This window comes from Podarcis vaucheri (assembly GCF_965113315.1).
Source record: "Podarcis vaucheri genome assembly, chromosome: Z".
Taxonomy (NCBI): domain Eukaryota; kingdom Metazoa; phylum Chordata; class Lepidosauria; order Squamata; family Lacertidae; genus Podarcis; species Podarcis vaucheri.
Genome location: NC_138758.1, coordinates 21,477,653 through 21,499,960, shown reverse-complemented (window position 1 = coordinate 21,499,960; position 22,308 = coordinate 21,477,653). Strand labels below are relative to the sequence as shown.

The 22,308-nt window shown below is 41.6% G+C and overlaps 1 protein-coding gene across 1 annotated transcript in view; it reads right to left on the bottom strand.

Moving 5' to 3' along the window:
• Positions 1-22,308, bottom strand: part of CHM (CHM Rab escort protein) — a 70,284-nt gene that overhangs the window by 10,895 nt on the left and 37,081 nt on the right. The window contains exons 9-12 of the mRNA XM_082207567.1: positions 15,210-15,287; positions 7,551-7,655; positions 3,330-3,393; positions 2,455-2,551 (exon numbers count right to left, since the gene is read on the bottom strand). Coding sequence (XP_082063693.1) covers positions 2,455-2,551; positions 3,330-3,393; positions 7,551-7,655; positions 15,210-15,287 — 344 coding nt within the window. The remainder of the gene's footprint in view (positions 1-2,454; positions 2,552-3,329; positions 3,394-7,550; positions 7,656-15,209; positions 15,288-22,308) is intronic.

The window sequence follows — 22,308 nt, the reverse complement described above, 5'->3', positions numbered from 1 at the left end:
TGTGATGCGTGTTTACCCTCCATTTGGCAATACAGTTGTAAACTCATTGACTAGAGAAGAAAAGCTAAGTGCTAATGCCTTGAAGATATGGGCTTCCTGTGGTGTGCTATAATAGAGTTTTTTATATATATATATAAATTAGCTAACCACCTGTCATTTTAATGAATGAGCATTAGCAGTCCAATTGACCTGAAGTGTAAATACATAATTATAGACTTTTTAATAAAAGCTTATTAAAGTGATTTTTAATAACAAAAGGTGGTAGTGGGAAAAACACACAAAGTCTATAGGCAGATCATAAGAACAGCTACTTCTCAAACTAGTGCAGAACTTCCTTAGCTTTCATTGTTTGCAATTTATTAATCTTGGAAAGTAGAGGAAGTGGGTGTCTCACCTATGCTGGCACTGAGTTCTTTAACTAAATGTATGTTCAGTTTTTTGGGACACACAATGAGCAGGTTTGGTGTGAGCTTGTGGCATTTTGAGACAGCAGCTGATGACACACTACCTGGAAAGGTCCTTAAGTGATACTTGCCCTGTCTATCCTCCCCCCCCCCACTGTAATCAACTGGGTATGAGAAAGGTCTCTCATCTCTCACTAGTTATTCCAACTTCCACCCCCCATCCCACTGTGCAAGCAGGATAGTTCTACCTGTAAAATGAACCCCACACAAGGTCAATATACCACCGATAATACAGAAGTTCATTTTTTTAAAAAAAAAATCCCCAAGCAACTGGAAACAGTTATGTTTTAGACCCCCTTAGTTTATTAGGTTCAGAGTAGAACTTTAATAGTAAACGTTCCGTTGTCAAGAAAAGGCAAATGGATAGGAAATTAAATTGCCTGGGCAAGTATTTGTTCCAACCTTTAACATCCGCATTTCAATGCAGTTTATTTGAAAAACCTTTCTAATAAGGAGATCTCTTAGAGGAAATGCCACAAAGCCCTTTTCAGGAATGTCATTACTTTTCTATACAATATATTATATACTGTTAAAACACAGAAATCATCAAAAAAACTTTATTGCTGTATTAACAAGGTTCCATTTCCTTTAAGCTATTCTTATGCAAATACATATATATTAATCTCATTTACTGCTGCTACATTTTGTAGCTGCAACCATTTAAATAGGTAACAGAATCGGCTACATATTGGGTTTTGGCCTGGCAGATAAAGGGCTCGGGAGATTGATGCAAACAGAAGATTGCAGAAATACTGGGGATATGGGATAATTTTATATTGAATCTTCTATCAAATTTCTCCAAATTTTGCAATGCAATTCTCTAAGTTGTTCTTGTTGGCATCTGTTTGTCTCAACAGGCAACTGAGTGTGCCTCCAGAGGTGAATTCAAACTGCTGCACTAGCTGACCTCCCTGGAGTGCTAGCCTGGGCAGTGTGTATGGATGTCCTGAGATGCCCAGATGACATGTACCAAAGGAAAGCAGAGCAATATGTTTGGCAGTGGCTTGGCTGAAGGAGTTGCCAAAAGGAGGCACACAAGGCGCCATTCAAGCATCTTAGGGACTCCAGATTTGTGTAGGGTTTACTCCTGAGCCTTTTCTACTCCCAAAAGAGAAGGATCCAACAAGGTTTAGGATAAGAGTTTTCCTTCTCCTAGATGGGCTTCCTTCCTCGGTTGACAAGCCCGAATTGCCTCTCCATATCATGTGCAGAAACTGTCTTCTTGACCACTGAACCCACAATCGGTCTTGACTGCTCAATCCACCAGAGCATATCTTTGCATGCAGGGGAAGTCTCTAACTCACCGAGGGTTTGACCCATCAGCTACCCTCACCTGGTCTAGCTGGCAGGTCAAAGCTGTTCCTGATGTGTGGCCGCTGTCACATGCTGACAGTTTGCAGGAGCCACAAGTGAGAGCTGAGTGCAGGGTGGGGACCAATGGTGGACAAACCACCCCAGAAGGAGCATGGTGTGTCCCCCATCAGAGGTACTACTTCTCCCCTAACACCCCAAGTAACGGGCACAAAAATAAATATACTAGAAAAAGGATCCAAAAAAGGGTATATAAGTGAAAACAGCAGACAAAAATGCGCCATATTAGGAAAAACAGCTTGCAAATATATAGATTTTCAGAACTTTTTTAATATAAAAAAAGAATTTGCAAACAAATGTGGAAAACTGAATTTAAAATTAGAAAAAAAGAAATAGAGAGAACCTGAAATTGACAGATTTGCTCATCCCTAAGAACACACACAGAGGAATCTATGCCAGAGATCAGTTGTTGGTGACAGGTTCCTGGAGTGTATCTACTGCTGTATCTACTACTACTACTACTACTACACCAGTATAAGTCAGGACAAAATTGCATGCTGCTATCAAGCATGTATTGGCTACATTCCTGAAATTTATAGGGTATTTGCCATTCCTAGTGAGAGTTGGCACTTCCTTTCTTGCCACAATAACAAAGAACAAAGTCAGAACATGTACTCACATGTATTTTTCATGCATGTCATGGTTGAAGAACATAGTTCTATGAGGCAGACAGCAGGCTGACCTGGCTCCATAGGTGGGACAGTCAAAATGGAAATCTGGAAGGCAAAGAAAACAGAATCTCTTTAAAAAGTCTTCCAAAAGAATCCATCTAGTAGTTCTTTGCAGGCTGCAATGCAAGGCCCTTTTGCCTTTGCACCAGCATTTTTAGCATATTATAAACCCAAGTCTGCCAAAGCTCTATTCAAAACCCAAGTCTGCCAAAGCGCTATTCAAAAAGAGACTGAGGGATGTTTGCTCCTGCTGCCTAATTATGCCTATTTCAAGCAACCTGTTGTTTGTCTGGGCCTGGTATGTGTTTGGATGGGAGACTGCTTGGGAACCCCAATGTACAAGCTTGAAGACTGCCATGTTGGAAGAAAGCTGGAATTATAATTGCAATAAAATAGAGATCCAAATATAAATGAGATATATAGATTATGTGCAGAGAAGTGGGACCAGATCTCTAACTTGATGTTTATAAGCTCTATCTATCTGTTAGGCAGGTTAGATCCAGGTTAAATTGTTGTGTCCAACTTGTTTCTTTGATTTCAATGGGACTAAAGTGTGATTAACTTAACCTGGATTCAACACATAACCTTTGCTTATACTTAAGAATTAACTTCATTGATCAAGCATCTATGATCTTGTTTGTCCATTTCTAAGTTTTGAGCATTCAAACTCAAAAACTCTCCTGTTTCCTGGCAAATGCGTCTAATGGTGACAAAGGCACTTAAATGGCTTTACAATGAATGGAAATTGTGATCGAAAATACAGTCACAAGCAAGCAGCTGTTTATAAGGCAGAAAGTTACCAATGCTTAATGGATGTGCTAACCTGCTGATCTGAGCTTGCCTTCAAAATCGACCGATCAGTAATGAGAACCGCTCTGGAGATCTGCCTGTAAGTGAATAAAGCAATTATGGTCTATCACCAAAACATAAGAAGAAAGCAGCCATATGGATTCAGGGTTTCTCTCTCTCCAAAAATAACTATTACCACCATGAGAAACTAACATTCCACCAGCTTGCACATTGCTAATGACACATTTGCATATGGCCAGCTTAGCTAAGAAATTAACAATGACTCAAGTGCATGCATATATGAAGGCTGCCAGATCTGACTCTTAATATTTATCAAGTTATAATGAATATACTCAGTACTCCGTATGGAACATAATGTTTACTTCACCCATCACAGAATCACTCTAATAGCAAATTGTTTTAGAGTGTAGAAATATGCAAACACATCAACCAATACAGCCAATGACTGAGAGCCAAAGAACTGTGCAGCTGGTGGGAATACACCTAGAGGCTTTGGGCTTATGTTTCCCCCACAACACGCCACATGGCAAACTACCTTTGAAATGAAGGGGACATTCAACAGCAGCTTGCAGTAAGGTGTAGGGTTCTGATGTATTTTTAAAATTCCTCTAGGCCAGAGGAAGGGAACCTGTAGCCATCCAGGTGTCACTGCATTCCATCTCCCATCCGCCCCTACCAACATGGCCAATAGTCAAGGATAATGAGTCTTGGCATCCAACAACACCAAGAGAGCAGCAGGTACTTCATCCCTTATGTTCCACCTAAAATAGCTATTTGGATCTTTGCCACTACAAATATGAAAAGAATAAGAAATTTATAAATGTGGAACCACTGCCAAATGACGAAAGTAGGAGAACCTAAGGCCAAGGGCACTTCTGCCACCACCAACTGAACAAAACAGGGTGTGTGGAGGGCACAAGAATCTGCTGGAGTAGTCTACTACTATTAGAAGCTGCTGCGGATAGAAGTCATGGATCTGAGTGCTGTTGATCCACATGGAGAGTCACCAGGGTTGCGTGTTTTGTTCTATATTGAGATATACATAGAACATAGGAAGCTACCTTATAGAGTCAGGCCATTGGTTCTAGTTCAGTATTTGTCTATACCAGGTGCGAGGAACATTTCACCTTCCAAATGTTGCTGAACAACTCTCACCATCCCTGGTCATTGGCTACACTTGCTGCAGCTGATGTGAGTCGCATTTCAGCAACATCTGAACAGCCAATGGTTCTCCAGGGGGTTTACACTGATTGATAACAGTTCTTTAGGGTTTCACATAGGGGACATTCCCAAGCCTACCTGGAGATTGAACCTGGGACCTTCTGCATGCAAAGCAAATGCTCTACTACTGAGCTACGGACCTTTTCCTGAATAGTTCCTGGGCTTGTGACTCTGCCTACCTATGCTAGCCTTCATTTTCCTCTCACCAGGAATGACTAGAAAGACTCCCAAATCAGGCTCTAGATTTGCTTGGTCAACAGCAGTATTCACTGGATCATGATTATGGTTCCTGGGGCTCACTATGCAGCTGCTTTCAGCTCAGCTCTGCCATCAATGAAGTGTACAGTGGTACCTCGGGTTAAGAACTTAATTCGTTCTTGAGGTCTGTTCTTAACCTGAAGCACCAGTTTAGCAAATGGGACCTCCAGGTGCCGCTGCGCCGCCGCTGCACAATTTCTGTTCTCATCCTGAAACAAAGTTCTTAACCTGAGGTACTATTTCTCGGTTAGCGGAGTCTGTAACCTGAAGCGTCTGTAACCCGAGGTACCATTGTATATGGATAGCATCTTGCCAATATGTTAGTGAAGAACAAGCAGCACAACATAACTGAAGGGGGGCGGGACGGAAATGTGATTATTTGGCAATCAACATGGTGTTTCTCAAAAGACACATTGGACCAAGCTTCCTTATTTGATAAAATAATGGGCTGCATAGGCAAGGTATACCCCTGTAATTAAGATTCTTGGACTTCAAGCCATAATTTTGATCTAGTTCCATATGTTTTCTTTACTGAAGAGACTGAAACCACTGCCGGGGGGGGGGGGAATCATGTAATGTGATGAACTTGAAATTGGCTGAAGAAGTACATGTAAAGGAGGAGTGTGCAAAGGAGGAGTAATAAACAGCCTTATGACAGACTGGAAATGGAGACTTCTGCACGGATCAATAGTGGCTATCACATTATTGGATATCTTCAGCTACAACGAGGATGAAGAATGAAGTGTATGTACCACATTTGTAAGAAATCCTGTTTCCCACAGTAGCCAGCCAAATGCTTTGGGGAAGCCCACAAGCAGGAGGTAAGTGAAACAGGCCTCTACTGCTGTTTTTTTCCTCAGTAACTGGTATTCAGAAGCATTTTGCCTGGAGATAGTAAACAGCCAGCATGACTTCCTCCAGGAGTTTATCTGTAAGAACTTAATGGCTACAAGGTTCAATAAACTTATTTGTTGTTTTTTTTATAAAAAAGACTAAGTTTTCAGAAAGCAAGGGGCTCTTTTTTTATTTGGACATCACAATGTGTTCAAAAAGAGTTCTGGTGCACCAGACCAAAGGGCCACCTAGTCCAGCATCTCCATAGTGGCCAACCAGATGCTCTTCCTCATTCTTGCCTCTCAGCAACTAGTACAAGACATGGTGCCTCCAGATGCAGAGGCAGCATGCCTATGAATACCAATTCCTGGGAGACAACAACAGGTGAGGGCTATTGCCCTCACAACCCACTGGTGGGCTTCCCAGAAGCATCTGATCAGCTATTACTGAGAGAGTAAGGCTCTTCCTAGGTCCTTATCACTCCAATGTTTGCTTGCTACCCCAAAAGCATGGGAAGCAGCAGCTAGACTCTTGGTTCCTCTTTCAGCTCTTCAAAGTAATGTTTGAAGCTGACCTAAAGTTCAAGCAATGATTGAAACTTTCCTTATAAATAGAGACAGTGAGCTGACATAGAAGGAAAGTGGGGGGAAGTATCACTCCTTTAATTACCTTGTTTTGGTTAAATACCTTCTGAAGCATCCAGTATTAGCCATTGAGAGAGAGAGGAGTCTGGATCAAACAGGCCATTGGCTTGACCCTCAAGAGCACTATGGCAGCTTTTTAACATTCTTAAATAGCCATTAGCTGGCTACTAATTGCCTCAGCAAAGGTTAATGGCATAAATGAAGCAGAGTCAGGGAGGGGGTGAGGGAATAGGTGTAAAATGCAGGAAAGTTCAATTCTTTGTGCCTTCAAGAGGCATCTGAGCTACTCTCCTCGGTAACTGGTCCAGAACCTGAACAAGGACAAAAATGCCAGGGCGAATTGCAATATAATACAGAAGAGTTTTTCCCCCTTAGTTGGAAGGCCAAGCTACATGTAACACATAAGATCAGATCTTAAAGACAAATGTTCAGGGAGGTGCAATCCTTTCCTTTTCTGAGTTTCCCTGTCTGAAATTAGTAGCTGCTAATAGCCTCACCAAGGAAAGAAGACAGGTACGGATATAAGTACCTGGCTTTCCTAACCCACCACTTCACCAATTTACACATATGCATTTCCTTGGGAGATGCTATAAGCCCTGCTTTCAAGCCAATTTTGGCACATAGTCCTTTGGTTTGGAGATCTTGATAAACCATTGTTTTGTGTTCTGATAATGTACTGCATTAGGCTTGCATTAATCACCCACAGAACAACTGTAAGGAGGAATTCTGCAGCTTTCACTTCCATTTTATATTAACCACAGTTAGCTATGTCATCTGTACCCCAAACTGCAGTTAATATTAAAATGGATTGTGGAAACAATACAACTTCAAACCACAGTTTATGAAGCTGGCTTATTTCAGCTAACCATAGCTAAGATTAACCACAGTTTAGGGTTCAGATAATATGCTAAAGAGCAGTTTAAGTGGAACCTTCTGCTGGAGCAGTAAGAGGGTGGGTCATGCGAGCTAGTCTAATTTAACACTGTGGTTTGATGTTATGCCTGAATGAATGCAGTGCCTCTTGGGGCATGTTACACATAATTTCTTAAGAAGGAGGGTGTCTCCAGTACATGTATGCACAAGACTAGCGAGTTAGGGAGTGGAAAAGAAAATGAAGACATATGTAGGATATCTATACATAGCTTGCATTCATTTTATAGTAGTTGACATAGAACTATGTGACAACTGAAGACCTGGAATGGGTGATTGTAATCTTTAAGGCTGGCAGAAAGGGGCATGAAATACCTATTAGGCTTCTCTTCTGTCTTGATACGTACCTGTAGGACACATTTGCACAGGTTTCCTCTGAAAAGTAACTATCTTCCACAACAAAATAGCTGGCACTTATTCTTTGACCAAAATGATCAATGACTGCTTTGCACCTGTTAAGAGAAAGATGGACAGATAGAGGGGAAATCATTTCTTTTTGACAGGCATATTTATGAAAAGCAAATTGAGGAGGCCTTCATTTTATGCTTCAGGCAAGTTACGGAGCACTTTTTATTTTGAAAATCTTTAAGAAATACAAGAGTTGGAAGGGACTCCAAAGGACACCAAATCCAGTCTGCTGGTGACGAAGGAGACGTGCTGATAGAATATCCCAGATAGGTGGCCATCCAGCTCCTGCTTAAATAATTCTAATGAATGACCATCACCTAAGACAATCTGTTCCACAGCTGAACTGTTTGCACCATCTGGGAATTTGTCCAAATGTTTTGTCGAAATCATCTGTGCAGCACCCCTTTAAATATTTGAAAACGGCTCTCGTATCACCTCTTAATTATCTCTTCTCCAGGCTATACATATTTAACTCTTTCAACCTTTCCATGTCGGACTTTCAGCATAGGTTAAAGTTGACTTTTCTGATTTTAAAGCAAAATGGTTTTATTGCAAGAAACTGATTTTAGTAATTGGGCTGTTTTTACTGCTTTATGTATTATTATTATTATTTTGTTAGCTACTTTGATTTGATTTTAGAAAAGAAAGGCAGGCAATAGCTTAGTTTTATTTATTATAAAATAATAAATAAAACAAATGCAAGTTCCATTCAATGGGCTTAACTATTTCTCCCTGAATTTGCCCAATCACTATGTTATAAACATAACCTACTAAAGTGAAATAATTAATGTATTAGAACATTTGATACATTGTGGCCGTGGCAAAGTTTCTTTCAGTTGTCATACGAATCAAAGCTCAACATACCCATGACTAAGCAAATAACGCTTCGGACTCCCTTCCCTGGGGGGCTGTCTGTATGAATCTGTATTTTATTCTGAATCCATGTTATGGGTTGTTATGGGTTGTTGGACCGCAATAAAGTTTATTATTATTATTGAGGCATCGTTTCACAATGACGTACCCCATCATTTTGGAAGAGGTTCTTCTTTGAACACCTCTACCATGTACACTATTTAGCAATGCAGGCAGCTCCACTGGGGGTAAATGGGACACTGCCCCACCAGCCTCAGTCTGCCCTCACCTGCTTGCCATCTTAATTACAACCTGTCCAGGAGAAAACATTGACTGGCAGCTTCCTCCTCCTCTTCCTCCTCCTCCATCTGTGCTGTAGAACTCAGCAGCAAGCAGGATGGGGACAAAACGAGAATGAGTTGGCTGTGCCTGTCACTGGCTCTGGCTCCACCTACTGTTGGCCTCCTGCTCTACAAATCCAGATGGGTACTACTCACCACTGCAGCTATGAGAGCTTTGTGATCAAGTCTTTTATAAATCTTTCTAAATAAATAATTGAAATAATCTAAATAAATAAATATGAGGTAGGGGAACACGAGACCTTCTTGGTCTTGAATCCCGTCCCCAGAGTCGCTCACCTGGCACTGTCCTGTGATCCTTCAGATGCCACGTGGAGACCTCATTGTTCACTGAGGCCTTTAAAAGTTTTTAAAAGTTCTGAGTTTTAGCGCAACCTGCCATTTTAAATTGGGCAGCTTTATTTGTTCATTGTAAAACTGAAGAAAAGTACTATCTCATTGGAAAAGTGCCCTGGGGGACTGTGGTGTTGAAGGATGGCATATAAATACAGAAAACCAAGAAATAACTTAAACCGAATTGGGCACACATATAGGATCATCTATTCATGATTTAATTTTAACTTTTAAAAAAAGATCACTTTAGAGTTGCTCATTTAAATGCTGCTAACAAACAGTCTGGTCAAGCTGGCACAGTTCATATTTAATTATGAGCTATTCTATTGTTTATGAAACAATTTCTCCCCTCTCTCTGAATATTCCAGTGGGAAGAGTGGAGGTTGATTAAATGTCATGTTGCAGCATTCAAAATAAGCAAAAAAGCAAGTCACTAGTTCTTTATTTCCCCACTTTCCCCCCCTTTTCTCCTTCATTCAGTGATGCTTAACAAGTCGGACATACAGTAAGGTTTTATCCAAAAAGTAGGAAGGGAGAGTGTATGCACACATCTTTTAATACTGGTTTCTACTTCAAAAGGGATGATCAGCAGAAGTATTCTTTCTAGTGCCACGTTCAAATAAGGAAAACACTTATGCAATGACATTATCAGGTCTTTGTCATCTGATATGTGTTAGGACAATGAATCATACAGAACCCTCCATTGACCTTCTTCAATGTGTCTAGATAAAAGGATGAAAATTAGAATCCATCTCCTTGCCAAGTGCCACCAGTTATAAATGTACTTTATAGGGCTCATTATCCAAACTAATGGACTAAGGGCGACATCCTTGAAATGGACTTACCAGCACTGACAAAGCCACTATGCAATATTTCAGGAAAGATATGTAAATTACAGTGTTTGCTATATCTTTTTTTTACTATGGAAATATAAATTTACATTTGTCACATCTCTTCAGTTGGAGGCCGGGATTGTTTCACTGGAAAACGCACTTAAAACTGTGCTAGAAGTAAAATGCGGGCAATTATTTTTAATGTAAGGCCTTCTCAAAATATACAGACGTAAATTAAAATACCTTAAATCTTATCAAATGGAGCCACATAAGCAAGATCTACGCAGCATAAAAGAACTGGGAAACAAAATTAAAAAGGGAAGGAAGCTTATAGGGAGCGGAAATTCAATTTTCGTCCCCCTAAAGGCAAAAGTCATGAGGAGATTCTCATTCACAAGCAAAGCAGGCAACAAATTTGATGGGTATCCAGTGGCATTAGCAAAACGAAACAAACCCATCCCCCTTATTTTAACTAGAATGCTGTATATGAAAAAAACTTTTTTCTCCTATTTCCCTCCTCAGCATCTTGTTTAAGATATAAAGCTACACATCCTCATTTACTGGGGCACATAAACATAATCTATAATAATCCAGGGCTCTGTGGCGTGGAGAGATAATTAAGAGACAAGACAGGGATTGCTAAACTTATAAATTTTGTGTGTGGAACCTCTGGCCCTCCAGATGTTGCTGAACTCCAACTCCCACAATCCCTAGCCATTGGCTATGCTTGCTGGGGCTGATGGGAGTGGTAGTCCAGCAACATCTGGAGGACAAAAGATTCCTCACACCTGCTGCAAATCCTGATCTGCTATGTGCCTCACACAGCCATTTCCTAGGGCCATGGGAACTCTAACGCTCCTAGGGCTCTTTGTGTCTGCAAGGGCTTCCACATTCACTTCAATGGAAGAAAATGTTCCAATTTCCTTTTGTATTTGCAATTCACTCCTGCCATTAAAATTAATGGGGCAGACCAGACATGTGGGATGTTCCATGCTCACAGTGAAACACCCATGGAGCTCAAATATTAGGGGTGGAGGTGGAATGTACATGGAACTTCAGTCTGTCTGTCTGTCTCTCTCTCTCATGCTCGGAAAAGCTCTTGTGTGCCTTTGAGCATGCAGTGCTCAACATCATTGCTGAGAATGATATGACCCAGTTTGAAAAGAGCTCCATGTGTGCTTTGGTACGCCCCCAAAATTTTCAACCCATGGCAGGAAAATTAGGAAAGAAACAATACTTGTGGGATCCTCCATTAACGCTAGTCCTCAAGATGCCTTCCACCTTTTGTCATTTTGCATGAAAGCAATATGATGCAGTTCATATAAAAAGGTTATGATTACTTTACTTAATCTCAGGAAGTGCCATTCCATTGCTTCCATGTTATGTCAGCTTCAGTGATTTAATGGCAGAGAAACTGCAGGACATGCCTTGCACAGAGTTAAATCTTTGTGACAAGAGCATTCTTTCTGAGCATTCCTGTAATCTGTCACATGACATCCTCTAAAAAAATGGAAGTTACACTTCAAAATAATAAGCGTTACACTGAAGCGTTACACAGACATTTTTTTCCATTTCCTTTGCTATAAGCCACCTTTCCCCAGTATCTCATCGAAGGACTAATCTTACCCAAATCTGCTCTGCCCAAACCTAAGAACGAACCTCTGGGTCAGAAATATATACACACACAAAATCAATCTATAAAGCAGCCTAAACTCAGTTAGCTCTATATTAGCACGTAAGGAAGTTTTCAGACACTAGGGAACCCCCCCCCCCTTTCAGAATGTGAATAGGCCACAAATGGGAAGCACAGTATTCATAGCTAGTAACCACTCTAAACCAAGTGAATGGGCAGTAAAATGGCAAATGCAATTCAGTGAAAACAAGTGTAATGTGGTGCATGTTCATTTTGAATGCACTTGTGGGGTTCCGATGGTGACGGGCCAGGATCATGGAGAAAGTGAACAGTGAAAAGTTTATGTCTCACACACATAAAACCAGAACTCAGAGACATCCAATGAAGCTGAATGCTGGGAGATTATAGACAGATAAAAGAAAGGTTTTTTTTTTACATGCAGTGCATAGATGAACTATGGAACTAGCTCCCACGGGAGAAAGTGGGATAGACAACTTTGATGGCTTTAAAAGAGAATTAGGCCAATTCACGGAGGAGAAGGTGATCAATGGCTACTAGCCATGTTGGCTATGCTCTGCCTCCTCAGTGAAGGTAGCAATGTTTTTCAATACCAGTTGCTAGAAACCACAGGAGGAGAGAGTCCTTTTGTGCTTGACTTCTGCTTGCAGGTTTCCCACAGGTATCAGGCTGGCCACTGTGAAAAGATCCTGCTGCACAAGACGTGCCATTAACATGGGTGGATTTATCTGTGAGGCTGATGTGGCATCCTCCTCTTCTTTTCAGTCTCCCCACTTCCATGTGGGGAGCTTGCCAGATATTTATCTTGCCCCAACCCTCGTTGGCCAACTGTGACAGGTAGGTGGAGCCATCCACCTGCCAATCACCTGATGTCATTATGACAGGGGACAACTTCAGAGGGGTTAACTTTCAGTGCCAACTGAGACTGAGCTTCTTTGAAGGCATAATATCAGTGTCAGTTGACACTGACAGCACAGCTTCAAAGTAACCCTTTCAAGCCCATTTGCATTCAAACCACACCTGCAAATACAGTGGTACCTCGGGTTAAGTACTTAATTCGTTCCGGAGGTCATTCTTAACCTGAAACTGTTCTTAACCTGAAGCACCACTTTAGCTAATGGGGCCTCCTGCTGCTGCTGCACTGCCACCACGCGATTTCTGTTCTCATCCTGAAGCAAAGTTCTTAACCTGAAGCACTATTTCTGGGTTAGCGGAGTCTGTAACCTGAAGCGTATGTAACCTGAAGCGTATGTAACCTGAGGTACCACTGTAGAGAGGAAAAACATCAGCTTGCAAGCGCAGCAATGGACTTCTAAAGCATGTTGTTAGGCAAGGGTTTTGCAAGTACTATCGGCTGATCACTGGCCCTTGCAAAGGCCTTGCCTAGCACAGCACACTTAAAGGAGGTTGCTGGAACCACTAATCAGTGGTGACTACAAACCCACATTTGCTGCCCTGCACCCAACATCATATATGATGCGAACAGTAAACAATCTTCCTTTTCCCCATCTTCAATAGGACAAAAGAGCATAAGAACGGCTTGCTGGATCAGGCCAAAGGCCCATCTAGTCCAGCACCCTGTTCTCAAAGCAGCTGACAAGATGACCCAATGGGAAGTCTGCAAGCAAAACTAGGGTCCAACAGCACTCTCCCCACTTGTGATCCTCACCAACGGGAGGATGTGCTGTTTCCAACAGTGGAGGTAGAAGAAAGCTATTAGGGGCTCCCTTGAGAGGAAGGTTGGGATAGAAATTTAACAAATTTTAAAAATCTAAATAAATACTTTAATAACCATTGACAACCTTATTTCCCATGCATTTGTCTAATCCTCTTTAAAAGCCATCTAAACTGGTGGCCGTTTCAACCCACTTCACTGTCCTTCTCTTGAGTTGTAGGTGGAAACAACTAGCAAAATCACTCCATTCACTGCCATGTGGATCACATTTGTAGAAATCTTAATTGTATGGGTGCATGGGTGACTGAATTTACATAGAATCATAGAACTGTAGAGTTGGAAAGGACCCTGAGAATCATATTGTCCAACCCCCTGCAATGCAAGAATCTCAACTTAAGCATCCATGACAAATGGCCATCCAACCTCTACTTATAAACCTTCAGGTAAGGAGAGTCCACCATCTCCTGAGGGATGCAAGGAGACTGGGTCTTACATAGATATGTGGTGGTTTTGCAAATCTGTTTACCTGTTTTTGGTTCTGGTATTTAAAGAATTGAATTTAATACACAAAACAGGCCTACAACCTTCCCCTCAACTTGCTTTACTTGGAATAAAGGATATGTCTACTCCACCAATTGCTCATAAAAATCCTTACACCACTGGTCTGTCTAAGCCACTACTGCCAATGCTTGCTGGGATTAGTTGCCCAAGGTCCTAGGCAGACATCTCTCTTGGTCCTGCAAACCTCATCTCCTTTAACTAGATAATGTGGGGGAGGGGGCAGTGATGGCAAAAGCTATTTCTACAGGAGAAGACTATCTAAGCAGAACATCAGAGGTCACTGAACTTTTCATTGCCTTACTCCCTGAGCTGCCAGTTTTTCCAGTATATTTTCAGCAACCGGAGATCAAACCTGGGACCTGCCACACACAAAGCATGTAGTACCACTGAACTACTATCTCTCCTTAACTGATGGTTGTTGCATTTAGCTGACAGGCTGTCAAGCAAGCAAACTGTGCATGAGTTGCTCTTGCTTAATTAAGTGGGGTTGGGGGAAGCCTAGCTTGTAGTACATCACACACACACTGATGAGCATTTAGTCACAAGTCTAGCCAACATATGCAGATGCTGTGTGTGATTCAGACTTAGCTATGCTTAAAGTGGACCTACTGAGATTAGTGGGCTTTATGTTCATTACGGCAGATGTCCCGCTGATTTTGGTAGGTCTCCTCTAAGCAGAATAAGTCTGGATCCAACACATTCTTTCTAATAGACCCTTTCACAGGAGTGAATTCCATTCCCACAGCAAAAAAAATCAGCCAATTTTGTTCCAACTTTTTAAAAAGTTGCCCAGAGGCCCGATACTATTGTAAAAAGAATTCATCCTACAGTAAGAGGGCAGCATAGTTTATGACAACAATCTACCTAAAAACTCATTAAAGCCTTTTCTCTTAGAGTGACATGCATTATCAGCAAAGATTAATCTGATGAGTCTTTGGGTGAGCTTCATTTTTAAAAATGCAATAACAGAGGGCTTTGTTGTCATCTGATGAAAATCAATTAGAGTAGGTAAGGCCACAAGGAAAACTAACATCACTCATCACCAGACCCCCGGCAACCGAAATGATTTGTCTTCCAAGCTTGGGTGATCAGGAAGGAGGCTGCAGTAATATCGCAGGGAAATTAATTTAGTTTCTATATTCTAAACCCACTTTCCTTGTTCTGGAGGACCTATACACAAATTACTTTTAATCAAGGTTGATGTGTTATTAATACCAAGGAAGATCTTTGAAGAACCATTTTTAAAAAATTGACTCCAGCATTTTTCATCTTGCAGTTCTGTGTATATATATTTATATAAAAAGGAGAGAAAGGTTAATTCTTGCTAGCCTTACCTTCTAGTTTCTTTGTCCACCACAAGGCACTGCACAGGATGGCGGAGACAATAGACACCACCAAATACTGCACACATCCTAGAAGAACATCAGAAATAAAATAAAAAAAGAGGGGTGAGATGTAAATAAATTTCAATTCCCAGACCCTCCCAGTGTCCCTATTTTCTAGGGATGTCCCTGATTTAGAGAAGCCATCCTGGTTTCTGATTTGATCCCAGAATGTCCCGCTTTTCCTTAGGACATCCCTATTTTCACTAGAGAAATGTTGAAGGATACAGAGTTATCTGACTCCCGAGCCGTCTGAAGGCAATCCTGTATAGGGAAGGTTTTTTTAATGTTAATAATAAGAATAATTTTATTATTTATACCCCGCCCATCTGGCTGGGTTTCCCTAGCCACTCTGGGTGGCTCCCAACAGAGGACTAAAAACAGAATAAAATTTCAAACATTAAAAACTTCCCTAAACAGGGCTGCCTTCAGGTGTCTTCTAAAAGTCAGATAGTTGCTTATTTCCTTGATATCTGATGGGAGGGCATTCCACAGGGCAGGCACCACTACCGAGAAGGTGCTCTGCCTGGTTCCCTGTAACCTCACTTCTCGCAGTGAGGGAACCGCCAGAAGGCCCTCGGCACTGGACCTCAGTGTCTGGGCTGGATGATGGAGGTGGAGACGCTCCTTCAGGTATACTGGGCCGAGGCGGTTTAGAGCTTTAAAGGTCAGCACCAACACTTTGAATTGTGCTTGGAAACGTACTGGGTGCCAACGTAGGTCTTTAAGGACCGGTGTTATATGGTCTAGGCAGCCACTCCCAGTCACCAGTCTAGCTGCCGCATTCTGGATTAGTTGTAGTTTCCAGGTCACCTTCAAAGGTAGCACCATGTAGAGCGCATTGCACTATTCCAAGCGGGAGATAACTATGCAGGTACCACTCTGGCGAGACAGACTGTGGGCAAGGAGTGTCTCAGCCTGTGTACCAGATGGAGCTGGTAGACAGTTGCCCTGGACACAGAACTGACCTGTGCCTCCATGGACAGCTGTGAGTCCAAAATGACTCCCAGGCTGTGCACCTGGTCTTTCAGGGGCACGGTTACCTCATTCAGGACCAGGGAGTCCCCCACACCTGCTCGCCCCCGTCCCCCAAAAATGAGTACATCTGTCTTGTCAGGATTCAATCTCAATCTGTTAGCTGCCATCCATCCTCCAACCACCTCCAGGCACTCACACAGGACCTTCACCGCCTTCACTGGTTCTGATTTGAAAGTGAGGTAGAGCTTAATGTTTAATGTTTTATTATGTTTTTACATATGTTGGAAGCTGCCCAGAGTGGCTAGGGCAACCCAGTAAGATGTGTGGGGTATAAATTGTAAAATCATCATTATGGAATAGGACACCTCTATTTTCATCAGAGAAATGTTAGCGGGCATGAACTCTATCTTCTCTAAACAAGGTAGCTTGCAATGATTCAAACAATTCATGATGTATGTTATGTAACTAAAGCCACATGAAGGCCACAATCCTATGCATGCTCTCCTAACAGTAAGCTCCATGGAACAGAGTAGGACTTATTTCTGAGTAAATGTGTCAAGGACTGCAGTGCAAATGCCAATTTGAATCTTTCTAGACTTCTTAAGAAACCATCACTTGATGGGAAGATAGAGCTTATTTAATATTTCATTTATTCATTTATATTTGTTTATGGATTTAAAAAAAACCAAAGCTGAGCAAGGCCCAAGAAACAGGCAAGGATCCACTAACCATCTCAACCCATCAAACCTCCCCAGCCACCCCACCAAATCCCTGCCTCTCCCCCACCCTGCCCCCACAATCCAATCACCATTAGCCATGCACCTTTTAATAGCAGTTCGTTTCAGATGGAGCTGCTTGCACACCATAATAAAACAGGCTGGCCAAGATAACTTTGCCATATACAGTGGTACTTTGGGTTACATACGCTTCAGGTTACAGACTCCGCTAACCCAGAAATATTACCTCGGGTTAAGAACGTTGCTTCAGGATGAGAACAGAAATCGTGCTCTGTTGGAAGCAGCAGGAGGCCCCATTAGCTAACGTGGTGCTTCAGGTTAAGAACAATTTCAGGTTAAGAACGGATCTCTGGAATGAATTAAGCACATAACCCGAGGTACCACTGTACTTTGCTCCTCTCTGCACTACCAGAATAAATCTAACACTAAAACAGCATCCCTGTACTAATATTTCTGTGGCCATTCACTTCTGATTTTATAAAAGGAAATGAAAATCAGATCCATTCATAAGTGATCAAGACATGTGAATGATGACTTTTAAAAAGTGAGTCAAACAATTCTCTCTCAGTTGAGAGCAAGGTCACAAAACAGGGGGAAAGGGAGTTAAAATAGCTAAGAAACTGAACATACACAAGAAAATGCTCAGGAGAAACCAAGAGGCACCGAAGAAATAAAAGAGGTCCTGGTCTTTTTCTTTAAAAGTGTGTGTGTGTGTATTCAAAAAGAATAACATTTCCATAGGAAAATCAATTAGATTTGTTTGCTCACATAACTGGAGACAGGGTGTTTGGCAATTCAACACAGCCAGCTAAACATGTGTGTTTATTAGACAAATGTTTGTCTAAAAACGGTAAACTAATGAGTGAAGATCTAATAGAAGCAATGAGGCACGGTCAATTTTTCAATTAAATCAGCCCTAGAGGTTTTTATGCAGCATCTAGATGAATCAATATGTAGAACAGATATCCAGCACAGTATTTTACTTGGAATTTATTTAAACATGTGTCTGCGTATGTTTCACACACAGACAGCACATATTATGCTACACTATATTACATTATTTATTAATAACTGAACTCTGAACTGAACCCTTCCAACTGTGCAGCCCTGAGATCAGTTGCTGGAGGATGGGAGGCATAAATGAAGCACATGAAGCTTCAGGGAAGGGCAGAATGCAAATTGCCCAGTATCTATACCAAACCTCTGGCAAATGCAGAGGTTTCATGTTAATCGCAAGGGCAAATATTATACATTATTTTAAAATAACTACTCTGCTTTGCAATTCTGTGAGTTTGAGGTGGCTGACCATTAAACAACGATTAGACACCAGCATTGAACGAATGGAGAAGTCGTATGTGAACAACTTATGCACAAAACAGCTTATTATAAAAGACTCTGGGATGGGTCACATTAAGTGGGTATCTTAATCTAATCTACTATATATTTTTGGGAAGTAGTTTGCCTGCCCGCCTGTCCAATTGTTCTCTATAGGTTTGACCACCTCTTGTGATATTGTCATCAAATTCAGTACGGGGTTACCAAGGTGGGGGGAGAAATATTTGTTGACACTGGGTCACTAGCCACCATTTTAAATCCAGATGGTGAACCAAAATCATGACTTCACTCGGTTTGGGGCATAAGTCTGCATCCTACTGAGGTATTGTCACCAAGCTTGGCACAAGATTCCCAAAGTGGGTGCAGTGGTCTCTGTTAATGTTAGGTGCTATTTTGATTCAATATGGTGGACCAAAATGTGACTTTGACATGACTTTATCCACTTTTTGGCATGATGGATCCAAACTCACAAGTTACACGATTCATTAAAAAATAACTTATTTTTATTTGGTTTCTACAGATTTCTGAGTAGTGCCCGGCAACGCCCTGCTAATCTATTAAATGGAGATCACACATAAAACAAATATCCAGCAGTGTAGGGCTGATGGGGAGTGAACAGAATCTGGGCAGTGGGTGGGCACTTGAAGTGGGCTGTGCCTGCTTCAATTCTGCAAATGAGCATTTGAACATAGGTGGGAATCTTGTTTAACATCCCGTGTGTACTGCAAGGTCAGGGAATGTGGGACCCTCCAGATGTTTCAGGCTCCAGCCGATATGGTCCATGGCTACAAAAGATGGAAACTGTACTCCAGCAACATCTGGAAAGCTACCCTGGTGTTCAGGATTTCCTGTTCACTTCAATAGCAAGGGCAGCTCCCTGCCAACAACATTTTGCAGTGCAAGGAATATCAAAGGCTCCTAGAGACATATAGGGCTGTATTCAACCAAGTCCTATTCAGAGTAGACCCATTGGAATTAATGGGACTAAGCTATTCATTAATTTCCATGGGTCTAGAATTATATACAAGCCATGGAGATCATGGGCAGGACACAACTAAGATGTTGCTGCTAATGGAAGCCAACACAAAGACTCCTGCTAGCTCAATGGGACTTTCACCCCTATTCTCCTTCCCATGTTGCCTCTGTGACTTCTCCAAATCTGCTCTGAAAAGTGGGGGAAACCCTCAGAACAGAGTGCAGGGGGGGAGGGAAAAATTATTCCATCAGGCAGGCACAAATACCTGAGGTGATGGAACTATCTCCTTAGTGCTATGTTGAGCTCCACCTCCTGGATTTTTATGTTACAGCTTTGTCCCATGCATGTAATTTGTCCTCCTACCTAGCCTTACAACAGTCCTATGATTTGGGTTACGGTGAGAAATGGTGAGTAAGGTAATCCCAGATCACCAAGTGAATTGCATGATGTAAAGTTGATTACAACCAGGGTCTCCTTAGTCCTTGACCAATGCTCTAGCCATGACATTTCAGTTTGTAATGAAATGAACAATTTGCCACCTTATCAATTGACTACACCAGCACACTGATGTAGCTGTATCAGAGGGAGAGGTGAAACACTAAAGCCCTCATTACTAATTTGGTTGGGATCAATTTCTATTTGGTTCCTATGTAACACAATGTAAGAACTGGTACCAGATTTGCTTCTTTTCCACTTCCCATCTCACCCTCTTTGCCTTTGTTCCATAACTATTTGATTATATGCCAACAAGACTGTATGTAATTGTAGTAAATATATGAAATAAGACAGGTGAAACAATTTAGAATTAATTCTCTGATGCTCTTTAAAAGTCGAAATCTATATGAAAATCAAGCAAACTGTCTTGTCAATTTCTTATTCTACAATAGGCTGATTTGGCTAGAACCAAAGTACAAGGTAACTCTGATACTATTAACCCTAAATGACAGACGTTTAAACTGATTCTCCTCTAATTAACTGGCTACTGTCTCAGCCAATAATTCAGGTTTTGCTGAAAGATCGCGCCTGTTACGCACTGTGTTTCAACTTTGCCCTGGTGACATCAAACTGCATTACAGCTAAATTAACAGTTGCGAAAATTTTTGGCCTAGTAATTCCCCGCCCCCCGCCCCCAATCATCTCTAGCCTTTAAATGCCATTTCAATTCCTATCAAGCCAAGGAATCAGCAGCTGCAATTTCAAATACAGCTGCAAAACAATAGACCCCATTAATAGCTGAACTTTTGACAGCACATTCACAGTGATTTATGAGTTTGTATATAATTTGATTATTCTATTAATTCTACTGATTACTGCTGGAGCTAATACAGTGAAGGTCACTCCCTAAAATAAATCTTCATTACATTTCACAGAAAGTAACTGCCTCCAACTGGTTGTTTTCTTTAATTAAAACACTAATGTTACAAGGAAAGAAAGAGGCTTCAGGGTTACTGCATCTTTTGCCACAGGAGGACTATGCTACTGTGATGTGATACTCCTGGACCTGAGTATTTGGGGAGGGGGGAATGCAGATGTCTATCTGACATCTTGATTTTTAACTCACCACACACATAAGCACACATGCTTTGTTTGGATAACAAATAGGTGGCCTGTGGGAATATATATATATATATATATATATATATATTTGCTTTCGTAGATTTTCACGGGTACAGGAATGCAGGTTTTGGTGTCTTCGGGTGTCTTCCCGTGTAAGAGTCGGGGTGTCTGGGCGACGTTTCGACGAGGTCTCACTCGTCATCTTCAGGCTGGTGCTTTCGGCTTCTTGTTACTGGAACAGAGCAGAATCTGGTGTTTGAGTTCCTATAAATACTGTTGAGGGGTGTGGTGTATAGCCTCCAACGTTCTGGGCAGAGAGGAAGTTCCTAGATTAGTGTGCCTTTTCTTCTTTTGTTCCTTAATTACTTGAGGGATATCTTGAGTGATTTCATGAGTGATATTCTGAATACCACTGGGTGGGTCATTAAGTGTAGATTAGTTGCTAAAGCTTTCGTGTCTTGACCTCTTGAGCTTGTGAAGAGTTTTTCTGAGAAGATGGCTGTGCTGCATTTAGTTGTGCTCTGGCTTGGCTTCGTGTATAGGGGCGAGCTGTGGTTTTGTGCCTTGTGCCAGCCAGATCCCCCTGCAATCCCTACACAGATCTGGCTGGCACAAGGCACAAAACCACAGCTCGCCCCTATACACGAAGCCAAGCCAGAGCACAACTAAATGCAGCACAGCCATCTTCTCAGAAAAACTCTTCACAAGCTCAAGAGGTCAAGACACGAAAGCTTTAGCAACTAATCTACACTTAATGACCCACCCAGTGGTATTCAGAATATCACTCATGAAATCACTCAAGATATCCCTCAAGTAATTAAGGAACAAAAGAAGAAAAGGCACACTAATCTAGGAACTTCCTCTCTGCCCAGAACGTTGGAGGCTATACACCACACCCCTCAACAGTATTTATAGGAACTCAAACACCAGATTCTGCTCTGTTCCAGTAACAAGAAGCCGAAAGCACCAGCCTGAAGATGACGAGTGAGACCTCGTCGAAACGTCGCCCAGACACCCCGACTCTTACACGGGAAGACACCCGAAGACACCAAAACCTGCATATATATATATATATATATATATATATATATATATATATATCCTTTTTTATAGCAAAGATCTCCAAAACACTCACAAAAAGCAGCTGAAAGCAACAACAAAGCGCTTTTAATCGTTCAAAACACTACACACGCATTATCTAATTGTAGGCAGATAATTATCTAGTTACAACAACTGTGCATGGTAAGTCATTATTAACTACTATCAACAATATTACAGATACAGGTACTAAAAATGAGGAAGCATCGCACGCCTATGTCCATTCAGCGACTTCATATCAGAGATTAAATTTGAACTAATGCACCGCTCGGACATAGCTGTCAACCGTCCCTTATTTGGCGGGAAGGTCCCTTATCCCAGCGCTGTGTCCCGCTGCTCTCCCTTATTGATGTCCCTTAAATTTCCCGGG